The following is a 27,256-nucleotide window of genomic DNA, read 5'->3' on the forward strand; positions in this document are numbered from 1 at the left end:
AGAGAAGCAGACATCACATCCCTTTCTTTGATGGACTTGTGCTGCTTTTTCTGGAGCAACACATTATAGCACTGGGTTTGCCAAATGTCATAATTATGTGAGCCTTCAAGCTTTTTGATGTGAAGCAATGAAGAGCTCTCACCTGTGGTTGCCATAGCAATATGCAACCTTTGACGCAGTCAATGCCTGACTCCCTGCAAGATGTGCAAACACTGCACCAAAGCACACAAAGTGCTCACAGTTGTTCTCCCAAAGTTTATCTCCCACTGCGGAAGCACGAATGCAACTCTCCTCCCACTGAATGTGATAAAATCACCAAAATCTAGTTGCTGCAGATTTATGACAGCACCTTAGATGTGCTCTGTTCCCCTTCCAAAACATTGTACAACAGTACTAAGTGCTCACCAATGATGTACCAAATCTGTACCGGCAAGTACAGCAGCTGAAAATGAGCCTTTTCCTCACTCAAATCAATGTACAAAGTTGTACCAAATCTGTACCAGCAAGTACAATAGCAATAAATGCTCTCCTGGCTGTCCAAATGAGTGAAAATCAGACCTTGACAGTCCTCACCACTGCATACAACAGTCTCGGACAGAAATTGTGCAAAAGCCCCTTGACTGCAAGTGGATTTCTGAGGGTTCAAGGCATAAAAGTCTTCCCTGCTGCTTTACCAAGCTCAACAAGCACAAAATCTTGAAAAGCCCCTTGATTCAAGATCAATTTCTGATCATGAATGGTACATTAATGCACAGATTTACTGGCACATTGAGTGCTTGACAGGCATCAACACATTGCCCAAAGCATCAAATGCCAATGCCTGCATGCAAATCAACACAATTGGCACAAAAGCCCTTTGATTTGCACTCCAATTTCCTGCAATTTTGGCCCGAATGTGAGATTGCTCACATCATACAGCATGTATGAATGTCCAATGGCACAATTACATCAAAAGCCCCAAATGTTGACACCCAATTTCCTGCAAATTGACGCGGAATGTGACCAATGTCACCTAATTGTTGCCAATTGTGCTCAAATCTGAGCAATTTGGACCTGTACCTGCTCAATTGATGATAATGGACATGCAAAATCCCAAAAAATTGAAGCAAAATACCTCAGACAATTTCTGATTTTTGTTTCAGAAAGGGAGGAGTCGTATTGCTCTGATTCGTGAACTGATGATGCTGCTGCTGTGCAGGTATTGAGATGGCAGCTTTATTCGTGCAGGTTGGCGTAGACAGGCAACGCTGATTAGGGGGGGCTAGCTATGAGCTGGCAGGTAGTGGCGAATCAGACCCACACACAGCAACACTCGTGGGTGGGGTATCCTGGCGATGGACGAGTCCAACGCTATAGAGGCACTGTCGGAGGCACCTGCTCTCACCGAAGCTGGCGGGTTGCACACAGATGGTGGCGGGTTGTGCTCGCCCAGCCTGGCTTCGACGGCTCGCTCGTAGGCGACTACGGCTCAACAGCTCTGCGCACACGCGACCAGCGACCGGTTCTGCACACGCAGCACACCCAGACGACTTCCAGCGCTGCAGCTCGTTGACCAGTGACCAGTTCTGCACACGCAGCTTTTCTACAGTCGACGTGCTAGTCGACGTGCTGACACCAATGTTCTCAACGGCCAGTGTAGCAGTTTTGTTGTCTCGACGGCCTGGTCGGCTGGAAGCGATGGAGAATGTGAGCCAAAAGGAGGAGAAGCTTCAAATCTCGCCGACACGGATCAACAGCTCCAATCGTGCCTTGAAGCTTCAGCAGAAGCAACACACCAATTCTCACCTGCAGGCTCTGATACCAGTTGAATGAGCTTTGGAAGCTCAGCTGAAAATTAGGGTTTCATGTGGGAGACATACACAGAGAAGAAGGGAGAGAGAGAGAGAGACAGACATGTGGGGATAAGTCAACTCACAGTATGAGTGTGTGACTCCCCTATCACACATGTATATTTGCTCTAGTACACAGTGCACTTAGTACATTAAAAGTACTAAGTGTACTATGTACTATACAACTTATGGGCTAGTACACACTATAAGGGTGGGCATAATGCCTTTACCCCAACACCGACTGCTGTTGGGGGGCCATATAAAATGGCCCCCTCGTGTTCTTTATGTCCCCGTACTTGGTTTTCATCTCTTGTCAGTGCATGAGGTTTACAAGACTGGCTTCTAGGTGGAGTTTAAGGAGCATTCTATTGCTCTACGGGACCGAGAGACTGGCCAAGTTGTTTGGGAAGGCGGAGTGGAGAATGGTATATACAAACTCTCAGCACTCTTCTCATTGACAAACTCTCAGCACTCTTCTCATTGACAAGCTCTCAGATTGGTGACTTGTGGCACTTTCGGTTTGGTCACTTGAACGTGGATGCGCTGCAGCGAGCTTTCCGGGACCAGATGGTGGTTGGCTTGCCAGATGTTGGCAGCGACAGGGACGCTGTAGTTCTTGCATTCGTGGTAAGCAGCACCCTTGCCAGTATTGTATCATATTCCGGGATCTTCTTGTGTATATAGAGCAGAGTTACACGCCTCTACCACTCTCTCTCATGCTGTGATTTTCTGCATTGCGTTTTGCTCTTGTGTTCCCAGATCTGGTCATCATCTCCGCTGCGTATTCTGACATGGTATCAAAGCCTAGGCTCTAGATAGTTCTTGGGATTTGTGTGAGCAAGAGGGGGATTGTTGTGTTGCTGATTGGTGGACTGAACGGGACTGTTCGGGAAGAGGAGAAGCAAGAGGACGGCGGGCTGATTTGCTGGACAGCCACTTGCAGGAGTAAGTTCTTCTTTGTTCCCACCCACCCACCCTTTTTCAGAGTACATCCCCGCAATGGCAGATCTGTTAGAGATGGCCGAGACCCCACGTTCCCGGTGGACCGTCAGTTGGACGGGAACAACAACGGCATATGGAAGGTTATGATGGAATCTCTTCTGGAGTCTTACGACCTCGCTGATTTCGTCGTTGTTGGGGTTCCACGGCCGGAAGTAGAGGAAGGGGAGTTACCGTCGATCCGAAAGGACCGGGAGGCTCAGACACAGTTATGGGATCGTGTCAATGCCAGGGTCCGTTCGTTTATCTTTCTCAATTGCACACCGCACGTAATCAATCATGTAAAGCATATGACGCTGCCAGAGGTATATGGTACCATTTGGCTTCTCTTTTCAATAGGGTATCGCCCATGAAGAGGATTTCCTTGAAAGTTATGAGCCCTGCAAAGTCGTTGACGATGCGGGAGCATATTTGCAGGCTCTTCAGCAGGAAGTTCTTCAGGCTGGGAAGGAGATATCGTCATAGGACATGGCCATAACATTGTTGTCGCACTTGCCCTCTCGGTACTCAGCATTTTACTCATCTTTGATTACCAATGGCAGGCTCAACACCATTACTTGGGAGGAGCTTGTGCCCATGGTCTTGGACCAAGAGAAACGATTCACGAACCCTCCTCAGGGTGGAGGTTCGGAGGCCTTAACTGGCCAACAGTCGAAAGGCTGTAACTCGAGCAAAGGAAAGGCTTCATCGGAAAAGTCTTCTGAGAGGAAGTCCGACGTTGACCGCGAGAAACTGAAGGCAGAGAGGACCTGTAATGATTGTGGCGAGAGAGGCCACTATTGGAGGCAGTGTCCCAAGCGGAAGACCGAGAAGGGTGAAGATTCCTCAGCAGCAATCATGAAGTCTCCGGCTTTTGTGCACCTGGAGGTGATGGACACCGATGTTTCATTTTCTTCAGGCAGGGAGGAGGTTGGAGGATTCTCCGCAACGGATACTCAGGAGTGGATTCTAGACAGTGGTGCTTCCAAGCACATGACTCCTTCCCGTTCCGATTTACAGGATCTCTGCAATTATTCTGGTCACATTCTTACTGGGGATACGTCCACTATCCCAGTTCACAGTGAGGGCAGGTTGGAGATAGTTCCCGATGGCAGAGGGGGAAAGCATTCCTCCCAGGTGTTGTATGTTCCATCCCTTGGTTTTCATCTGTTGTCAGTGCATCACGTTTGCAAGACTGGCGTACGGGTGGAGTTTGATGAGCATTTTGTTGCTCTCCGGGACAAGGCAACAGGCCAGGTGGTTTGGGAAGGCGGAGTGGAGAATGGAGTTTACAAGCTTTCAGCACTCTCTCTCTCAGGTCCTCAGGTTTGTGATGAGTGGCAGTCTGGTAATGGCCACTTAAGTGTGGATACGCTTCAGGTGCAGGCTTTCCCAGACCAGATGGTGGATAGCTTGACAGTAGATGGCAGCAACTGGCAGGAACTTTCCAGTACTAATGTTGGTGGTTCTTGTGTTCGTCAGTCAGAGGAAATTGAACAGGTAACTTATGCTCTGATGTCTCGTAGCATTCGGGACAAAGAAACTGAACAGGTAACTTATGCTCTGATGTCTCGTAGCATTCGGGACAAAGAAACTCATGTAGATGAGGATGTTCTTTCCACGAGGACCTCACAGAAAGCCAGGCACGTGGCAGTTGATTACTTGCAAAAGGAGGTGGATTCTCCAGGTTTTGTGGTTCCGGATTCAGAGGGGGTGGTTGACAGGTTTCAAAAGGCCTTGGGTGGTCTTCAGCAGGTCTCCAGGACTTGGTTTTGCACCGTAACAGGTGTTGATCCTTGTGAGCAGTGTGATGCCTCTTTGACTCAAAAGCAAAATGGTTCATTGATCTGGTTGATGGACACCAAATTGGACGGGAGCTTCCTGATGAGGCAATTGAGCTCATGGTTGCAGATGACTCTTTGGGAGGCAGGATTGCGTATCTTGTGGTTTCTACAGCATGCGAAGGATCATGGACTCTTTTACACAAGAGGGGGATTGATTGTTGGAGTCTGACTCCACGGTTGGAGTGACTCAGTTTGGGGAGGAGATCCGGACACGAGAAGATCTACTTCAGGCCCAGGAGCAGTTTTTCGGAGCAGTAAGAGGCAGTCATCTTTTGCCTTGTCGACGACAAAGGCACAGTACCGGGCTGCTTGTGATGCTGCTTGTGAGGTGGTGAGGATGCAAAGGTTGCATTGCAGGCTTGGGTTTCCATTGGAGGAACCCATGGTCATCCAGAGGCACTTTGTTTGTGAACGGATCGTTGCTGATGACATCTTGCTAGAGTTCTGTTCGACGGAGGACAATACGGTGGACCTCTTCACGAAGTCGCTATCTCAGTATTTGCTCATGCGGCACCCCAGCTCCCAGTGGTTGGTTTAACAGCCAGGAGCTGAAAGGGGGTGTTAGAAGTCATCTCCTGTCTTTACAAGACACCAGGGCCTTTGTTGTGGGTGTGCCCGCCCTTTGTAGGTGTTTTATCATTTTTCCTCACTCCCCGTATTTTTCCCCCATTTTTCCCTATTTTTTCTTCGCTTGGGAGGCTGCCCTGTGATGGCAAGAGAACCCAGTTGCTGGCCGACTGCATCAGTATGCTTGTGTTCACACTTTGGAGCTGGCCGACTGGTCTGGACAGGTCGTGGACCCTTTTATGCTGGCCGACTGCTGAATGTAGGTCGTGGGCTCCTTTTGTGTCTTGTCGGCTGCCCTACAGCAGGCCGATTGCTGTTGGGGGGCCATATAAAATGGCCCCCTTGCCAGTATTGTATCATATTCCGGGATCTTCTTGTGTATATAGAGCAAACTTACACGCCTCTACCACTCTCTCTCTTGTGCCGTGATTTTCTGCATTGCGTTTTGCTCGTGTTCCCAGATCTGGTCATCATCTCCGCTGCATATTCTGACACACCTTCATCCTTGAGAGGACATCTACACGGGTACGTAACTCTTTGAGAAAGTCATCCCTTCATCATGGCCAACCCTCCTCCGGCTCTTCCTATCTTCTCTGATGCATCGAAGCTTGATGGTCTTAACTTCCCTGTGTGGAAGCTGAAGGTCACCTCGGTTCTTCACTCTCATGAACTCCACACTTATGTGACGGTGTTCTCTCAGCTTCCTGTTGTCGGCACAGGCAGTGCAGTACAGGGCGATGTGGATCAATGGAATGCCCGCAACAACTACGCTTTCCCCTTCCTCATCCTCAACTGTCATGACTCTGTGCTTACTCGACTCCGCACGGTGGATACGGCTCCGGCGATTTGGAGAGCTTTGAGCTCTATGTTTGAGATGAAGACTCCCGGCAGAATCATTACGTTGGCGACTCAGCTCTTCCAACTACGGGTACAAGATTTTTCCTCACTCTCTGCCTTCATCGAAGTTTCGAACGCATGGCCGAACTTCGGGAGGAGATTGCCGTCTGTGGCAAGTCTATCGATTCATCCGATATGGCTATTTTTCTTTTGTCCAAACTTCCTAAGAGGTTTGATGCTTTGTTTACTTCTATTGTCTCATCTGATCGCACCACACCCATCACTTGGGAAGATCTCGTTCCCATGGTTATGCAGGTGGAGAGCAGAGTCACTTCTCGCTCTCCTACCGGCGGGGATGGTGATATGGTGGCAAAGAACAAGGGTAAGAAGAAGAGGAAGGGTACTTCGAAGCAGAAAGGGGACTCTTCTAAGAGCTCCTCTATTGACTGTTCTTACTGTGGGAAGCATGGCCATACTGAGAGTAAATGCTTCAAGAAGAAGAAGGATCAGAAAGGCAAAGGCAAGGAGGTGTCGGAGTCTGCTTCGACTGCTATTACCACTCATGATCAGTTGTTCATCTCACTTGAAAGCCCGAGTTCGGCTTTCGTTACTTCCGAGTCTTGTACTTGGATTATGGACAGTGGTGCAACCTCCCACATGACTAACCGTCGTGATTGGTTTTCTTCCTTCTCCGACCGGCGGGTTGTTAAAGTTCGTTATTTTCCACATGTGAGTCATGTTAGTCCAGCCTTTGGTTGTGGGTTGGCCACCCAGGTTAGTCTGCTATTTTTAGAGCCAGTCTGGTATTTTTTAGGACCAGTCTACTATTGAGAAATTGGAAGACGTGCCCTACTTTCACTTTAAGGAAGTATAAAAAGGGCCTCTCCCTTCTTCAATCAGTAAGTCAGTGTAGCGCCATTGTCAAAGCCCTTACCCACGAGCAAGTCCCTCGCCAGGCCTCTTCACCCATTTTGTATCCCTTCTTGTTCATGAATGGACCACTTGTCTTGTCCAATTTCTCTCTCTCTCAAGTTTGCTCTTTGCCACAATTCTTCCGCTGCCATTCTTCACATGGTATCAGAGCATAGACTCTAGTTCCTCGGTGTTCACGCGAAGGCTACAGCAGATCGTCACCAAGAGCATTGGCATTTTTCAGCAAGGAGAGGGGCAAAACTATGGCGTTTTTGGGTTCTCAGCCCATTTTCGACAGTTTTCTTGGTCACACTGTGTCGTTGACACCTTCCACAAGTTGCTAGGCACCTAGGGTACCCATCAAGCCTTTGTTTTTTGAGCAAACAGAAGGTTTTTCGTGCCAAAAAGTGCAGCAGAAGTGGGCTGCAAATAGACCTGCGTTTTTCAGCCACAAGGACACCCGAAAAGCAGCAAGTACGCTGCGTTTTCAGCAAGCAAAGAAGGGGGAAAACGGCCTGTTTTCAGCCCTAGAGGAGGAGTTCATCGTGTGTCATTGTGCCCCGGTCCTGCAGCAGTTTGGCTGCGTTTTCAACCCAGTACAGCAACGTGTTTGCTGCGTTTTCTCGCGTGGACAGCAGCACCAAGTGGGGTGCTTCTCGAGCAAGAATAAGGTACACTTCTTTTGAGGATTCTTTGTTGTCATTAAGGTGCAAAGTGTGCAGCCATGTTGGACGACGAGACAAGATCCAAAGGCAAAGAAGTGGTGCAAGACGACGGTGAAGACAACAAGGGTGCAAGTATGGAAGAGTGGATGGAGTGGAGGATACCAACTCTTCCTCAGTTTCCATCAGAAAACCGATTGGTAGGACAGTCAAACTATCGAGTTTGGAAGGTGCTGATGGAGTCAGTACTGGAGTCCCATGACCTATTCAATATGGTCGGGATCCCGAATCCACGTCCTATAGTCTCAGAGGGGGAGAGCTCCTTTATTGGATCGACATTTTCGTCGAGGTTTTCTGCAACAGCTCTTCGTCAGAGGGCAGAGAAGGAGGCAGTACAGTGGGATCGGTTGAATGCACACATCCGGTCATTCATCTTTCTCAACTGTAAGTCGGAGGTCATTGAGCACATCAGTGATATGACGGGAGCACAGGACATATGGCTCCGTCTAGCAGAGTTGTACAACAGGATGACTCTGATGAGAGTTTCGATGGAGGTTTCGATGCGAACCCTCAAGCCATCAAACTTTGCTTCAATGAAGGATTATATCAACAGGCATCAGGCAATGCATCAGGAGTTGCAGGCTGCCGGGAAGAAGATATCATCCGAAGACATGGCGATCATTGTGCTGTGTCATCTACCTGAGACGTATAGTGCATTCTATTCTTCTCTCATCACTTCGGGTAGGATGACCGATCTAACGTGGGAAGAGTTGGTTCCCATGGTGTTGGATCAGGAGGAACGGTTCAAGGCTCCTTTCGGCGAAAGAGGGGGTACGGATGCGTTCATGGGACATGAGTCCCAGAATCAGAAGAAGAAACAGCAGGTACAAGGTAAGCCTAAGGGCAAGCAGGAGGCTTCCAAGAAGCAGCAGCAGTGCAGTTGCTTCGAGTGTGGTGATCCAGATCACATATGCTGAGATTGTCCGCACAGGAAGGAGAATGCAGAGTCTTCTTCAGGTGCTGTAGCCAGACAGATGGCATTTTTGCACGGAGATCTCTTTGGGAGGGAGCTGTCCTCATCCAGTGAGGCAGAGCTCCATTTTTCTACATCGAGGACATGGCTAGTGGACAGTGGTGCGTCAATGCATGTCTCCATCGACAGAGGGACTCCAGAATCTTCGGGATATGGGAGGACAGGTTGTGATTGGGGATGGGTCGACTGTTCAGGTTGGTGGTGCTGGAGACCAGTGTCTGATCCCGAACGGGAGGGGAGGTTTGCATACCTCTCAAGTTCTTTATGTTCCAGGACTCAGTTATAGGTTGTGGACCTAGAACCTGGGGTGCATGTGGGACATGTACCAGATGAGGGGGAACTAGCACAGAATGCTCAGGGATCTGTTGTTGGTGAGTGGTTGCAGGAGTACTTGACGGTCAACTATGGGTTGTTTCATTTGCATTGGAGAAGGACCCTTGTGAGGGAAGTATCATTCTCAGAAAAGAAGCTTGGAGGAGAGCATCAGGAGAAGCTTGTGGCTGTGGATTTCCGGCCTGTAGGTGGTTCTCGGGAAGATGTTTTCAAGTTCTTTTGGTCCTATGCATGATGTACTTAGCACTTGATTCTGGAGCCAGGAATGGACTTCACTGATCCGCTGGAGATTTGCAGTTCAACATTCACAGGAGGAATGGCCTTGGCATGGTCATTGTGAGTAAGCTCATCATTGCTGATGGTGGATTGAGCCACATCAGGTTGACTTTACAGTCAAGCCAGTCGGAGTGTCAGATGTGTGATACAGGTTGGTGGGAGATTCAGAGGGAGATTGGTATATCTCAGAAGCAGCCGGCGCTTCAGGTGACCTCTGATAAACCTTCATCCTTTCCGATGGTAGAGAAGCAGTCAGCTCTAGACGGTGAGTTGACAGATGCTTCGGGGACATGGGAGCTTGGTGGATCTCTGGAGGAGATGAAGACCAGCTTGCCGGCAGGACTTTGGATTTGGTTGATGAGTGAGCCGTATAAAACTCATGGGCAGACAGGATCGAGGATTCTGTTGCAGACTGGAGCAGAGGAGATAGCTGTGGATAGCTGGATTGTTGCAGAGGGGACTGAAGACATGGACTGCTGGATTGGACTTCCGAGACAGACGGGGACCTTCATCGGGCGGTGGCAGTGGTCCGGACACTCCAGATCTGTGGGTTTTGACCCACGTGATGGATCTGAGAGCGGGTGTTAAAGTTAGTCATTTTCCACATGTGAGTCATGTTAGTCTGGCCTTTGGTTGTGGGTTGGCCACCCAGGTCAGTCTGCTATTTTTAGAGCCAATCTGGCATTTTTTAGGACCAGTCAGCTATTTTATCCAGCATTATTTCCATTTATTCCTATTTTTTGGTAGTGAGAAATTGGAAGACGTGCCCTACTTTCACATTAAGGAAGTATAAAAAGGGCCTCTCCTTTCTTCAGTCAGTAACTCAGTGTAGCGCCATTGTCAGAGCCCTTACCCACGGGCAAGTCCCTCGCGAGGCCTCTTCACCCATTTTGTATCCCTTCATGTTCATGAATGGACCACTTGTCTTGTCCAATTTCTCTCTCTCTCTCAAGTTTGCTCTTTGCCACAATTCTTCCGCTGCCATTCTTCACACGGGTGACATCACCCTCGGTGATTCTTCTACTATTCCCATCAAAGGTGCTCGTACTATTCCTGTTTTACGCACCTCTGTTGATCCGACTTATTTCTCGAATATTCTTTATGTTCCGGATTTGGGTTTCAATCGCTTGTCTGTCAGCAGTATCACTAAGCAAGGTGCTTTGGTCATTTTTTATGCTGATTCTATTACTATCCGAGACCGAGCCTTTGGTGCTCTTTTGGGTCAAGGTGTACAGGATGCTGGCCTCTTTAAGCTCACAGCCTTGCTTTCTAAGTCTACAGATGATGCGGTGTGGCATGTACGCTTTGGCCACTTGAGCTTCTCTACTCTGCAGCAGGCACATAAAGATGGTTTGGTTGATGGTTTACCATCCATCGGTACTCCTTCTGGGGTGTGCCAATCATGTCTCTGTGGCAAGCAACATCGGCTACCTTTCCCTAAGAAGGCATCGCACAGATCTACAAAACCACTCGAGCTTGTTCATGCGGACTTGTGCAGTCCTATGTCTTCGGAATCTTTGAACAAAGCTGTATATATGATGATCATTGTTGATGACTACTCCAGGTATACATGACCATCTGAATCCTGCTCTTATGACTTCTAGTAATGATCAAGTCAAAGATAGTGACAATAAGACCATTCTCAGAAAAAGTGTAAAGATTAGAATTTGAATGTGACCGCTGAAGACCAGTCTTCAAAAAGAAGCTGTCAATGCGCTGGTACCACGCACGAGGAGCCTACTTTAATCCATATAAGGCTTTAGGAAGTCGGTACACCATACACTCCTTACCTGCAATAACAAAACCGGGTGGCTGATCCACATAGACCTCCTCCTGGAACATTAAGGAAAGCAGACTTCACATCCATCTGAAAAACAGGCCACCCATGATGGGCAGCAAAAGCCAAAACAGTCCTGATGGAGGTAATCCATGCCGTAGGAGCAAAAGTCTCTTCAAAGTCAACACCAACTCTTCGGGAGTAGCCCTTCACAATAAGACGGGCTTTGTGTTTGTCTAAAGTACCATTAGCATGATACTTGGTCTTATAGACCCAACAGACTCTAATTACTTTGCGTTGAGGTGGACGCGGTACAAGAACCCAAGTACTACTGCGCTCAATGGAATCAAGCTCTGTTTGCATAGCAGTAACCCAAGGCTTAGACGAAAGTGCCTCCTGAATGGAGGAAGGCTCAGCAGGTGAAGCAAGAATAGTAGACATTAGTGCAAAATTCACAAAGCGATTATCCTCAACAACATGCTTTTTAGACCGAGTATAATGATTATCACTGGACTCAGGAAACTGACGAAGGCCTGATTCCTTCACAGTCTCATACAACCATCTAGGAACCCGCCTAGTGATAGGAGGGTCCCTGGCTGAGTAGCCTCTGTATTTGAATCCGAAGAATCCCCCTCTGAAACTAGAGCCGGCCGAAGGAATAGGAGGCGGAGGAGCAGCCGAAGTAGAAGGCTGAGTCGAAGGAGAAGGACTTGGAGATGATTGATCCTTAGATTGCAAAAAGAAAGCCCATGACTGATCTCACCCGTGAGTTTGAGATGCCCGACCTCGGTTTGCTTCACTTTTTCCTTGGTTTTGAAGTTTGGGAGCTTCCTCAAGGCATATTTCTTTCTCAGCAAAAGTATTGCAAGGAGATTCTTCAACGGTTCGGGATGCATGGTTCCCGTCCTATCTCTTCTCCTATGGACCCTAATGCTAAGCTTTTAGCTTATGATGTTTCACCTCCATGTGAACATGCACTTTACAGGTAGATTGTCGGATCTTTGATTTGGATTACTCATTCCCGCTTGGATATTTCCTACACTGCTGGTATTTTGGGTTCTTTCTCAGCTGACCCTTGCAAATCCCACCTTCAGGCCGGCCAGCCTGTCTTGCGCTATTTGAATGCTTTCCCTCAACGGGGCATCTTCTACACGAAGGGGGATCGGTTGTTGGATTTTCTGATTCCAACTGGGCTGGTGACATCGACACTCGGCGATCGACTACAGGTTACTGTTTTACACTTGGGTCTGGCGCTATTTCCTGGAGCAATAAAAAGCAACCCACTGTTGCTTTATCTTCTTCCGAGGCAGAATATCGTGCTGCTTGTTCTGCTGCAACTGAGGCGGTATGGCTTCATCGTCTCCTTAGATAGCTATCGATTGCTAAGCCTTCTACTATTGTCTGGTGTGACAATGAGAGCTGCATTGTGATTGCGAAGAATCCTGTGTTTCATGCTCGAACAAAGCATATTGAGGTGCATTATCACTACACTCGGGAGCAAATTCTTCTCGACAATCTTCATTTATCCTATTGTCCTACTAAGGATAATGCTGCAGACATCTTTACAAAAGTTGTACCACAGCGCCTGATGTTGGATCATTTGTCCACTCTTGGAGTTTGCTCACCACCAGGATCTGAGAGGGGGTGTTCGTAGAGCACGACATGTCCTGTTGGCTAGCATCTTGTTTTTGGCTAGTTTTGAGTCCTCTTGGGTTTCCTCAGGGTTCTCCCGTTTTTCCTAGAGCACTGGGTTTTTTCTCGGACATGTCCGGGTTTTCCCGAGCGCGTTTTGCTTAGAGGACTTCTGCATTTTCACTCACTTGCACTTCCGGGGCCCAGCAATGTCATTTGGGCCCCTCACACTGATGCACTTATTAGTCAATCAGTAGTTTTGTGCATTTCCAATTTCTTATAAAATTGGATGGTCAGAGGTGGTTCCTTTCTCGAGTCTCACCTATTGGGGACTATATAAAGGAACCTAACCCTCTCTTTTGTAATCACTTCTCATTTATAGAGTTCTAGCCTTCTCGCTCATTGGCGCCCTTGTCTCTCTCTCCCTCTCCCGTTCCATTGTGCGTTTTGTGCTTCCGTTGCCCACTCTCACAGTATCTCCATGGATTTTATTACAGGATTACCTAGAACACATAAATTGGCTAGATTGTTTGTAGATAACCTATACCGATTATATGGTCTACTAGCGAACATTGTTTCAAATCAGGATAGGAAAGTCAATAGCCACTTCTGGAGAGCTGTGTTATACTAAACTTAGCATGAGCACTGCTGAGCATCCGCAGACAAATGGACAAATTGAGAGAGTTAACCAAATCCTCGAGAACATGCTACGAGCGTATGTCACTAAACAGCAAACTAATTGGGAAGAGTACTTACCTATCGTAGAGTTTGCATATAATAGTGCCAAGCACCCTTCCACGGGATATAGTCCATTCATGTTGATGTACGGGTTTCAACGTAGAGCTCCCTATGCAGTGGGACTGCAGAAGGAGAAAGTACAAGCAACTAAAGACTTTTTAGAGGATATGAATGAAATGTTAAACTTTGCTAAAAGCAGTATTAGGAAAGCTCAAGATCGAGCTAGAGCCTATGCTAATCCTCATAGAAGACCTCTAAACTTTAAGGAAGGAGACCGAGTCTATTTAAGACTGCTTGAGCAATCTGAAACCATGAAGACAGATTTCTTTCGTACAATAATTCAGCCCTAATTTTCCCACAGAGAGAGAGAGAGAGAGAGAGAGTCAAGTGAACACAATATTTGTGCTGAAATCTCTAGAGCCCCCTACCACGATGCGGACCAGACTTCAAATAATTGTTTGATAGAAAATGTGGCATTTAACTACAAGTCCAACCAGCTCATTGCCCATTCGACTACACCAACTTGGTACAAACAGAAATTGAAAAAACAGAGTTGCGTTACCTCAGTCATGATTTTTGGCACTGTAGCGTCCACGGTGCCTGTAGGTAAGAGAGCCTCTAGGTCCTTCAGATCCAAGATCGTAGGGCCCTTGGAAGGCATATTTGGAACTTGTATAGCAAATGAATTCATCACTTCACATAAGCCATATTCAATAGACACCTGCACCAAGAGCATGCTGAAGCCATTAAAATATTTTATAGAAAGGTTAACTGCACACAAAACCTGCCGACTTCTTCATTAACACAAACATTCAAACAGGAACCCTATTACAAAATGATATATATATATATATATATATATATATATATATATACATACATACATATATATATATATATATATATAATATCATAATCTGAACTTACGATTTAGAAGATGAGAGAGAGAATGATGTTAGCTAAACACGTGTAAGTGTTATCTGAAAATATTTTAACTTTCAAACTAAGTTGCCCATGTCATGGCTGTTTTAGTAAAACCTTCAAGCTCCACCAGTTCCAATCAATAATGATTACATAAGTATTGTCACATAAAAATGGTCAATCTTCTCCGGCTCCATTTTACACACCATTCACATTTATACCCTCATCGTGAGGTCGTGGGCTGATATACTCATACCTCCGACAGGTACACCCATCATGCATTTCTTATCCAAGAGACTAGCCAAAATATAAAGTATGCAAACGCAAACGGAGTTGCAATAGGCTTCACCAATGCCAACACCGTGGAAATCCTTGTGAAAAATGTAACTTCCTTGGTTTTGTTAAGATTTAGGGCATCTCATGGTTTTCTATTTGAGAGAGGGCTTATTTGTGGCTGTGCCCGGCCAATGAGAGGTCCACAGTTGGTTCCATTTCTATGAGATTTAGGGCCATTCTGGAGGCTGTTTCCAGACGGGTTTTGGGCCAGGGCTAGGACCAGTCGGCCACCCTTCAGTAAGGGGCCGACCAGATCTGGTCGGCCATTGGGATTGATCCTGGACGCCCATACTTGTAGCCTTCCCCTGTTGAGTACAGTTGCTGTTGCCTCACCCGTGCCTTATCTGTGTGCATCTCTCTCTCTCTTGATTCTTGCAGCATTCACTTTCCTAACATGGTATCAGAGCCAAGTTGGCTCGGGATTCAGTGAGGGCACCTGAAAGAGGCGATTTACTGCAGGCATAGCGGAGGCTGATTTCGAGACCCTGGTGCTGCGTGGTGCTGACGTATCTTGTCGGCACCTGGATAGAGGGGTCTGTAGTCTGCTCGTGGCACTGTTGATTGCTTCTGGCAGCGTTGGTTGGCTGTTTTGTTGGGCAGATCCACATTTTCACCAGGTCAGGTTTCATGGCTCCACCGTGCTCCACCCGAGAGGATAGATTGAACGGGGCAAATTATGCTCACTGGAAGCTCCAACTCAAGATCTGGTTCATTCATAAAGGTCTTTGGGAACTTGTTCAGGGCTTCGAAAAGAAACCAGAGCGTCCCGAGAACCCGAAGAAATGGACCACGGCTCAGGAGGACGAGTTCCTAGAGCAGCTTCAGGATTGGGAGGACAGAGATTCAAAGGCCCACTCGGTCTTGGTTCGGACTATCAGCCTAGAGGTATCCCCGGCCGTTCAGACCTTGACTAGTGCGGCCCTTGCTGGTCTGGAGAAAACGAAGAAGAGCAGAAGCAGGTGTTACAAGTGTGGGAAACGAGGACACTTGGCGAGAGATTGCAAAACCAAGAAGGATGCTGGCTCGTCATCTGATTCCAAGGCCGACCTTTCCGCAAAGGGTGACCGTTCCTTGAGGGCTGAATTGGCGCCTGTTGCCCCATTCTAGGGCAGGTTCCCCCTTCCACGATGTCACAGCCAGAGAGGGCATGTGGGAGGCAGGGTGATGGGTTGCTTCTGACCCTTATCAGTTGACATTCTGGCAGGCAGCAGCGACAGTTTTTTTTTCGTTATGGACCAGTGGTGTTTGCGTTCATTGCTTGATTGTGCATCGACTATGGACCTAGTGAGTCTAGCGTTCGAAGTCAGAGGTTCTGCTATGGGATGAGTTCTCTGGGAGGATTTTGGCTTTGGTGTGTTCCAACCAACATACTCCCGGCAGGGACCAACAGCATCAGCTTGGGAAAGAGTTGTATGTACCCTTCTTCTTTGGCGTTCATGGCGGCATCTTCATCGGATGTGTCTTCAGATGTGTTGCTCACCATGAGCTGCAGAGAGGGTGTTAAGATTTAGGGCATCTCATGGTTTTCTATTTGAGAGAGGGCTTATTTGTGGCTGTGCCCGGCCAGTGAGAGGTCCACAGTTGGTTCCATTTCTATGAGATTTAGGGCCATTCTGGAGGCTGTTTCCAAACAGGTTTTGGGCCAGGGCTAGGACCAGTCGGCCACCCTTCAGTAAGGGGCCGACCAGATCTGGTCGGCCATCTGCTCAGGGCCGACCTGCTTGACTGGGGCCTATTTATAGGCCACCCCCTCTTCAGTTGTTATCACCTTTTGGGATTGATCCTGGACGCCCATACTTGTAGCCTTCCCCTGTTGAGTACAGTTGCTGTTGCCTCACCCGTGCCTTATCTGTGTGCATCTCTCTCTCTCTTGATTCTTGCAGCATTCACTTTCCTAACAGGTTTAACACTTTCACAACCAATGAAATTTTGCCAATGTCCTCAAACAAGAGGTCCAAGCAATGGCATGCACATCTTGCGTAGAATATGTTGAGTTGCTACTCCTCAATCGATACTCCCTAGAGATGTCCACACATTTCAAGAATATTGTGCCGTGAATAGAGCATGCTTATATAAAATGTTAGATAGGCCGATGCTTGCATACATAGGCTTATGGTTGTATAGATAGATTAGGCAATGATGCATAGATACCTAGATAGGTGTAAGTAGCCAATAGATAGATAGATATAGAGACAAGCAAATGGGTAGATAAATAGTATATATGAAGTGTCATCCTAATCTACGCTATATAATTTAGGTTCCAAGAGCAATCCTAGTTTGCTTTAGTTGTGTTAAGTTTAAGGTGCATAATTGCTTCTTTAAACATGAGGCGATTTGATTAGACTAGGAGCTCTTCCTTGAGTATCCAAAGTAATTCACAAACTATTTGAAGAACATGCAACTTAAGCACGAGAGAATGTCACATGTACACCAACACACGGGCACAATGACAAAAATGGACCCTGTTGTTTTACCCCCACTAAAATGTGACATACACAACAGATGTCATTCGCCAAATCCACAAAAATCCAGGTGACCTCCAATGCATGTGCTTGTGCATGCATAAGCAAGCTTCAAAACTAAATTCCAAATCCGCAAAAGCATTTAACGCATGTTTATAACTTGGGCATATTTAAACATCAGTATCTACTATCCAAGTTTGAGAGGTGCACTTAACCTTGATATGCATGTTATATCATTTATCCCAACTCAAGGAGACGAAATCCAGCAATTATCTACCATGCATATATCTTAACACCTTAGGCCCAACATTTGAAGGGTGTAGAAATCAAATGCCCAAAAAGCCTTAGAATTTTTTCACAACAAGGCACTCTCCCTATGCAACCTTGAGAATATCGTGCATACCCCACCATTGTCTTGCACACATAACGAATTTGTTAGTGCGCTCTCCTCTAATTGCACAGCCTTCCTAGCATTTGTATTACGTAAAGGTGCCACAACAGAGCATCTATCTTACAGCAACCGCCCATGCTTGCACCATCTCATTAAGAATCCCACATGTTTTCACATTTTTGTCACCAGCGAACTCCCACATACATCCAGGTCCGTTCGACATCTATTGTGGCATGTTCACTAGAGCATAGGAGAGTACTAACAACCTTTTCATCTCTAGCTCATTATCTTTTCTTGAAATCCCCCTCTTGCACGCGCCTTATTATGTGCATTCACTAGTGCAGTAGACTTGAACATCAAAAAACATGCAACAACATTGTCCATGGGTTACAACAGGGTCATGTTTAGTGTTGATATGACCCCATAGGTCTTTCTTCAATAAAATCAAGCCAATACGTCTTTATCAATCATGGCGGTTGCAAGCATCTACATATTTTGACCATGGCAATGGAAAAACATCCTTCCGAGTTACATGTGGCGATGATTTAGCCTCAAGAATAAGGTTCTGCAACATTCACATCTCCTAAGCTATGGTTTGCACAAGATCTCTCTCTCTCTCTCTCTCTCTCTCTCTCTCTCTCTCTCTCTCTCACACACACACACACACAATATGTGTGAGGCCATGGATACCACGACAAAAAAGCGACCTTCACCATGAGCGAGAGAGTAGGGGTACCTTGACTTTGGAAGGATCGATAGCCACGGGAAGGTCAGTAGAGTCATCTTCAGAGGTGTCGAGAGCACAAAGGGCAATGATGACTTCAGAGGCGGTTTGGATGCATCTAAGGAAGGGCGAACAAACAACCCGTGTAATGTTCCAGCCTTCTTTCCGGAGGCGACGCCCAACTTTGCGCGCACGCTGCTTGCCAGAGTCAGTGAGGGGAGGGTCCCAGGGGCGAGGAGCCGTAAGGATCCACTTGTGATCTGCATCATCTAGCCGATCCCCATGTCTCATCACAAAAAGATGTTGCATACGCGGCGGAACTTCTGCTTTCGCAAACGAGTCATCTGATGCTCCTCCCGGAAGGGATGACGAGGGCATGCCCTCCACTGCTTTCTCCATGACAAGTTCTGTTTGTCCTGCTTGCCAAACACGTTGGTTACTTTACCTTGTGTGTGTGCGTGTGAGAGAGGGAAGTGTGTGTGCATGTGTGTGCGCGCACGCGCGCGTGTGGGAGGGAAGTACAATAGTGTCCCTTGAGTCCACTGCTCCAGTCTTGAGATTCAACGGTTTGTATCTATAGCCACGGTAAGGCAGGCAGCCTAATGATGCGGCCAATCAAGGGTGTCCACGTGGCGCTTAGAAAATAAGACACACACAAACGTAACTTACTTCTCTCTCTCACACACATACATACTCATCTCTCTCACACACGCACAAAAACTTTGGCATGTTCCCTTTTGTTGCTGCCAGGCCACCCCTAGTTTCTCTTAAAAATCATGATGGCTTTGGCTAACAGGCTCCATTTGATCATGAGCAAGAGGTGGGAGTTAAGGGAATGTGTGAGCTCTATGCTAACCCAATGATGTTTGGCAAATTTACTTGTAATGTAGCTTTTTGTAGAGAGAGAGAGAGAGAGAGAGAGAGCAAGGGTCTTACTTCTCTTTTTTTTAAATAATGATGCTTTGCATATATTTATGATTTCATGTTTCATGAGTTTATTTTTTTTTTCAATTTAGGAAAAAGGCAGGCCATCTTAAACTTTTACCTTGTTTTTTAAGATGTATTCTTCATGCCTCACTAATGAGCACAAAGCCGGTTTCGACCCCACACACTCCACTACACACACACACTGAAACCATTACACTATGAGTCTGTTGTTGGATAAATGTAATCCCAACTCCTTAGTCCAAATTAATATGTGGTTGATAGGCTAGTGGTCAGTGGTTGGTATGTAAAGCCTACAAATGGTTGGTGCATGTTGTTCATGCAACTCATGCAACTAAAAATAGGGTAGAGGAGTCTCTAAATAAGGTACAAGTCGTGATCAAGTGATTATGTAAGTTTGGTTCATGACTAATTACAATTAGTGTCTTCTTGTGTTAATCTCATATCAATTTTCTGCATATACCAGATTTTTGTCCCTCATATTCATGATGTCTTGTACAATCTTTGATCCACCTTGAGGATGTTTTGATCACTCTTCATAGCTTAGTTATCAAATCTAACATTTGGTATCAAAGCATGATCAATTTAGGATTAGATTATTAGCCAAAAACCCTAATCCCACCATAGCCAGTTTTTCTGTTTTGAACCCCTTGCTGTAGATTGATTCCGTGTGTGCACCTGAGGGGATGAAACCCCTAATATTTTGTTATAGACTTGTTGGTTTGCTCCCACGAATGCTACAATTTGAAGCTCACCCTCCAATTTCAACGCAGCAGCGCGAATTTCTCAGCGCTAGCTAAATTGTCTGTTTTCGGTTCAGTGCAGAAATTCTCCCTCCTCAGTACGAATTGCGCCAATCCCTTTGAGGTGATGCAAGACCATCAAGTGAAGATTCAGCATCTCAAATCTTGTGTCATTTGGTCCACTGTAGCAGCTGCATGAACCGTTTTTCCAGACGCCCCTTTTCTGCAGTTTCTGCTCCCTCAACATGGTGATGATTATTTTGATCTTTATTGATGATATTCTTATTATTTGGGTCTAAATCGTCTATGTGAGCAATTTTTTAACATCAAGGATCATATTTCTTCATCATGGGTTCAAAGTTCCCGTACAAATTGGTTACCCTTAATTTAATGTAATTTCTGGTGATTTTATGCTGATAAAATTGTTGTAATCATCTATTAAACACCAGATTGAGTTGTAAAAGGGTAGACACTGCCCTTGAATCTTGAATTTGGATCAAGAGGTAAGACCCCCTTCACATCACCACGAGTTCAGCACAGGAAATAGCCAAATTTAATGGGGAACAGTTTTATACATGGCAGACAGTTACGCAATTCACCCACCTTATGAACAGATGTAAAAGAATGGGTCGAGGGAGGACTAAGGCCAGTTGATGAGGCTCTGCCACCCTTGGCAGAAAGACCCTTGAAGCATACAAAGAAAATGCGAGTCGTTAAAATACCAGTTAACCAACTCGGATGCTACTATGAGAGTGACAACACGAACGCTACCATCCTAATTCATCATAATGGATACCAAGCATTGGCCATCCTGGATGGTGGGCCAAGTGGTGTCAGCATCATTACCAAACGTTGCTGGGAAAATTGGGGGAAACCTAATTTAAAAAGAGCAGATCTAATCGTTAAGATGGCTAATGGAACATCTTCGAGACCCATTGTAAAGGAGGAAATTGATAAGCTCATTGCTACACTGACTTTATCTATGATATCGAACATACGGATTGGTTGTCACCTATTGTGATAGTACCTAAAAAGAATGGAAAACTGAGAGTATGTGTCGATCTTAAAAAAGTAAATGCGGCCACTCGGAAGGACCATTACCCATTACCGTATACCGAACATGTCTTGGAAATAATGGTTGGGAGGAAAGCGTACATCTTCTTAGATGGGTTTTCCAGGCATAATCAGGTGTCCATAGCATCAGAGAAGACCAACACAAGATAGCCTTCAACACAATGTGGGGGACATTTGCTTACAAGGCATGCCGTTCGGTCTCACAAATGCCCCGACGACCTTTCAACGATTGATGTGCATAGCTTTTAAAGATTACTTGCAAAAGTGGTTGGAAGTGTTTATTGATGATCTATGTGCACATTCTCGATGGGAAGATCATTTGACGTGCTTGAGGAAAGTGTTTGAATGCTGCCAATTATATCGGATATCATTAAACCCCTTGCCAATTCTAGGTCAAGCATGGTGTGATACTGGGGCACATAGTCTCAAAAAATGGTATATCCATAGATGATAGCAAGGTCAAACTGATCTTAGAGCTACCACTGCCTACTACCAGCTACAAAGGAGTGCAAAGTTTTATGGGTCATGTGGATTATTATCGACGCTTCATTATATTTTATGGGTCATGTGGGTTATTACCGACGCTTCATCATATTTTATGTTGAGATAGCCAGACCCTTGTACAAACTTCTAATTATCTTTGAGTGGACCAAGGAGTGTCAAGAGGCTTATGATTGTCTGAAGCAAGCCTTAGCAAGCGCACCTATTTTGCGACCCCCCAATTGGGATCTTATATTTCACGTATACATCGATGCGTCAAATTTTGATATTGGTTGCATGCTAGCCCAACCTAGTGAGTTCAAATTGGACTACCCAGTTTGCTTTGTTAGTCGTCAGTTGAAAGAGAGAGAAGGGTTGGCCATGGTCTACGCTCAAGAAATATCGACATTATCTCTTGGCAAACAAAATCATATTTTTTGTAGACCATCAAGCCTTGCTATATCTAGTGAATGTTACTATTGTTATTGGAATTTGACTTTGCTGTCACAGTAAGGAAGGGATCATAGCATGTGTTGGCCGACCACCTGTCCAAAATTCCAAATGGAGAACCAGCCAACTGATGTCGATGATGACCTTCGTGATGCTTGTTTATTCAAGTTGGATATGATACCTGAGTGGAGCGAAGAGATCTCAAAGTATCTAGCTTATGGTTTTCCGCAAGACATACCCTTGAACAAGGATAAGATGCGGCGGCTAATCAAGCTTGTGGCATCGTATCAATTGATTGCCAGAGAACTATATAGGCTAGGCAAAGATAATGTGCTTAGACGTGCGTAAGAGAGAATGAGTTCGTGACCATACTAGAAGAATCTCATTCAGGAATAGCAGGCGGGCATTTAGCTGGAGAAATTACAGCTCAAAAAGTACTTCAATCCAAACTCTGGCGGCCTACGTTATTCGAGGACGCCATAGAGTTCGTTAAAAGATGTGAGGAATGCCAACATTTTGCTGTTCCTCAACAAAAAGACAAAATGCCACTAACCCTCATCATCGTAAGGCAACCATTTAAAAAATGGGGGATAGATTTTGTGGGGCCGATTAGTCTAGCGGTGCATCCACTACATAATCATAGCCACTGACTATTTCATGAAGTGGGCGGCGGAAGCCAGAGCTTCAAGGAAAGTAGATGCGCGAACAACTGCAAAATTTGTATATGAGCAAATCATATCAAGATTCGGCTGCCCCTTAGAATTGGTGAGTGATCGTGGCTCACATTTCATCGATGAGAGCGATTAATCATTTGCTTGTTGTAGGATTCTTAGTAATCCATCGAAAATCATCACCTTACTACCCACAGGGTCAAGCAGAAAGTACCAACAAGATTTTGTGAACCATCTTGACCAAAACATTGGAAGAAAATCGAATAGATTGGGAGCATAAGCTGACAGCAACTCTTTGGACCTATCACACATCATATAAGGTAAAGAGCATCTGACTGAGAATGCATTTAACGGAAAGGCTAATAGACTTGGAAAAAGTGGATGAGACCCGGTTGATAGCATCATATGGGCTCATGGTCGAAAAGTTACGCAGGAAACACTGGTTTGATAGAAACCTCAAAGAAAAAGAATTGAAAACAGGGGACCTTGTCCTACTGTATGGTGTGGGAAACGCCAGGAAAAAGAAACTAAATACTGAGGTCTGTGACCATTCTGAATATCGAAAATCACACCTCAAGGGTCTGTCCAAATAGAGACAATTGACGACATCCAAATGGAAGGCTATGTTAATGGAAGTAAACTGAAAAAATATTTTGGACCATTAACCCGGGTATTTAAATATTAATATTTCCATCAGTAATAATCCCTTGGTCGGAAAGGTGTTTGTGATGCCTACAGGTACAATGGAAGAGGAGATGATCTTAGGACGATCCTGGATCTGTGCCAATAAGTGCAATATTCAATGGGAAGAAAGAACAACATCACTGAGCATCGGTGAGAAGCTCATGTCCATACCATTATGGACCTCGACAAATCAAGGAAAACAAACCATCACTGCAGAAGTAAAACCTCATAAAACAAAATCTACAGCCACTGTGTTGAATGTGCCTACACAATACCCCACATAAAAGGGCACACATAAATGGGTTCCCAAGAATCAACTCAAGGATCAGCCCCAGAAAGGAAGGAGACAATGAATAATAAACGTATTCAGGGAAAGGCCCAGTTCAAAAGTCAGCCATTGCCAACACCTACTAAGTGGCAGAACTTCAAGCACTTAGAGAGGCCTCATGATTGTCATCAGCAATGGGTCCGAAAAGACATACTGCAAGCACAAGGCTACTATCAAGGCAATACAACAATAAAGGTACCCAAACCAAAGTCCATGGCTAAAACCACAACAGATTCGAATTAATATACAAAGAAATGTGAGGGCTTGCAACATGAACTTCCCGAAAGAGCCAAACCCACACCTGCACTTGTGTGGAGGATAAAGGAAATTCAGCCAACTAAGTTGGGAATGACCCAGAAAACAACAAAGCCCACTCTGAATACAGAAAGGAACAAGACATGTGAAGGTAGAGGCAAAGGTGTTCCAAATGAAAGCAATACACAACCAAACACAACGACCAAAATATTTAGTTGGGTGGAAGGAACAATAAGAAGCTCCCAAACAGAACTAAAAAGACTACATCAACAAATGCCAAAAAGTGCCAAGAGGTGAACCCTTGGTTTTCATGGTAAAATTAAAGGTACAAGGTAAGTCATACATCATCATGTGCATGTGTGTGTTTGAGCACGAAAGATAAAAATTCGATCTTATAAACTCACGTGAAACTGCAGAAAAATAGTTCACGCTGTGAACCACCCTATAGTCTTTCACGACGTGAACCATTTTTTTAAGTGTTTCACGCCATGAAAGAGTGCAAAGAAGTTCACGCCATGAAACAGTAAGAACTCAACAGCCAATTACTACATGACATGTGGCTTTTTATTTAACATAGCTACCCTGTCCGATGGCTATGCTATAAAATTGAATCTCTGTCTTGTCTCGTCACTTTGCTTTCAACAACAAAGATTTTGTGTTTTTTCTTCTTTGATTGCTTGCGCACCATCGCTTCCTTGCTCTCGACATCGCCTATCCGAACTAATCAAGATGTCATGTTTCAGAATCCAAATCCCGAGAGAAACCCTCTACAACACAAGCCAGTAGTGCTACAGGGTCCCAAAGTGCCAGCAAGTTGAAGACTGACTTCTTGGGCCCTTACGCCCAGTCCTTCCAAGGAACGCTCATCAGAAAGGAGGTCACCACACCACATGGCAAGGTCACTCTTCAATGCCACAACAAGGAGTTCCTCCACCTATTAGAGGATGCCGAAGTGAAAGCTAAGCTGCTTGACAAAGTCGGCCTAGGTAGAATGGCTGAAGTGCTACCCCGAGTAATTGACACCGATATCTGCGCCAAATACCTCAGAACATATGACAAGTAGACAAAAAGGGGCTAGATTACAAAGGCAGATGGCGCCACTGAAGAGTTACTTAATAGAGGACCTCATCAGAGAAGCTTTACAACTCCATGCTGCTGCTGCTGCAGTGAAAGCTCACAGGCACATCCTAGATACAATGCCAATCAAGGAGATGCTAAAGAGAGATTCTTATAACTCCAATGGCGTGGAATACGGAATCATCAGAGATGAAGCCATCGAAAAAGCCTGTAGAGCAATGTCAATGGACAGATACAACAGGGTGGGCCTGAACAGGATAGCGAAAGCTTATGAAGAGAAGGAGGAGGACTGGGCATTTTACATGCATAAGGAGATGGAGAATTACCTAAAAGCCCATCAGTCAAAGATCAGCAACCTGTACCTCTTAACTCAAATACTTAACCATGTGGCACAGAGGCAGTTAAAAGAGCCAGAACCAAAGGAAAGCCTGCAGCTAGCTATCATCCCTGCCCAACCTATAGAAGCTACTGGAAGGATGGAAGAGGGGCAAGCACTGTTAATGGAAACACATAGGAGCTCATAAAGAAAATCAAGAAGGACCAAAAGAAGAAGACAGACAAGAGAATGAGAGGGCTACTAGTAGACGTCACAACAGAATCTCTTCAACTGGAAGCGACAGTGGCATCTAAGATCAAAACATACCAAGAGGCCCTCCAAGAAAAACTACAAAGCCCCACTGTGAAGGAAAAACAACAACAGCTCTCCCCTCCAACGAGCCATGCACAACTTATCTTCAAAGACCTCTCCCCGCTCAAAGATTCACGACTAGCGGATACACCAATAGAGGGAGCTGAGAAGAACAAACACCAAAGGACCATGCCTCGGAATGAGAGGGCTACTAGTAGACGTCACAACAGAATCTCTTCAACTGGAAGCGACAGTGGCATCTGAGATCAAAACATACCAAGAGGCCCTCCAAGAAAAACTACAAAGCCCCACTATGCAGGAACAACAACAACAGCTCTCCCCTCCAACGAGCCATGCACAACTTATCTTCAAGACCTCTCCCTGCTCAAAGATTCACGACTAGCAGATACACCAATAGAGGGAGCTGAAGAACAAACACCAAAGGACCATGCCTTGGAAGGACCAGTAATTGAAGAAGCACCAGTGGCAACACAAGAATTGGAGGATCCAGCAGAGTCTAGTAAGAGTGCCAACGCTCTCCAAATACTTCCAGTCCAAGCAAACGAAGAAGGTTGGATGATAATAAGCCACTGCCACAACTTGGATCTTTCAAGGATGTGGATTCTCAGTAATTCATCCAGGATAGAAGGCTTAGCACTACTCCATGATCCCCTTACAGAAATAGGAGTTGCCACTAGTACCAACTGGGAACAGGAACAAAAGGTGTGGCATTGCCATTTATTGACAACACACATGCTACATGGTAGGAACGCCAACCTATGGAAGCAACCTATGGAAGCAGCTGGAAGAGGCCAATGCACGAATACAAAGCATAAAAGAAAATTTGGCGTGCGACAGTAGAAGAAACACATAAAGAAGTAATCATAAAGAGTTTAAAGGTTACAAAAGAACAGGAAAATAGATACAGTGCCTTGGAAAGCAATAATTTAGTTTTAAGTCAAACCATTGTACAAAAAATCAACAAAAATGCTGACTTGAATGCAAGGCTAGAGCAAACAAAGGAGCAGCTACAAAAAGAGAGAGCACAAACACAGAGCCTCACAACTAGGTATGCTAAGGAAATGCAGTACCAAGATGGTGCAAAGCATAATGAGGATATGCTTCGACAAAAAATAGAGCTCCTCACAGCCCACCTCAAAGAAGAACAAGAAAGAGTGTAAGGACTGCAATAGGAAAGAAAGCAGACTAACAAAGCACATGCGAAAAAAATCAAGGCCCTCAATGAGACAATCGTCACCAACCAAGCAGAGGCGCAAAGAAGACAAGAGACAATATCACAACTGGAAGCACAATTACAGGATACACAAAGACTTGCAACACAACAATTACAGGATACACAAAGACTGGTAACACAACAATTAAATCAAATTATTGAGGCCCATCAAAGAGAAGGTACTACCAGAAGAGCACAAGAGGCAAAAACAAGAAGATTTGAGGAATTGGATGCTGAGAGAATGGTCAGGGAGACAACCAGCTTAGCAACGCTGATATCTGCATGCAGGATCTGGCTCGCCACAAGAAAGGAGTCAACGACAAGAGCCCACCGATGATATGCGTACTCTCCTTAATCACACCTCGGAATTGGGAGGACAGTTGCCAACAGTAACTACTCAGGCCCCTCCTCAAACTCTTACCTTGTTTTTATCTA

General features: G+C 45.6%; 1 protein-coding gene across 2 annotated transcripts in view; it reads right to left on the reverse strand.

Moving 5' to 3' along the window:
- LOC147622754 (uncharacterized) overlaps window positions 1-18,805 on the reverse strand; it is a 72,658-nt gene extending 53,853 nt beyond the window's left edge. For both annotated transcript variants that reach the window (XM_086822382.1, XM_086822383.1), the window contains exons 1-2: window positions 18,265-18,805; window positions 13,981-14,139 (exon numbers count right to left, since the gene is read on the reverse strand). In XM_086822382.1, the coding sequence (XP_086678508.1) occupies window positions 13,981-14,139; window positions 18,265-18,651 (546 nt within the window). In that variant the 5' untranslated portion in view covers window positions 18,652-18,805. The remainder of the gene's footprint in view (window positions 1-13,980; window positions 14,140-18,264) is intronic.
- Window positions 18,806-27,256: the final 8,451 nt, after the last annotated feature.

Source organism: Cibotium barometz, chromosome 28 (genome assembly GCF_041138505.1).
Source record: "Cibotium barometz isolate CiBa-2024 chromosome 28, ASM4113850v1, whole genome shotgun sequence".
In the NCBI taxonomy this organism is placed as follows: Eukaryota; Viridiplantae; Streptophyta; class Polypodiopsida; order Cyatheales; family Cibotiaceae; genus Cibotium; species Cibotium barometz.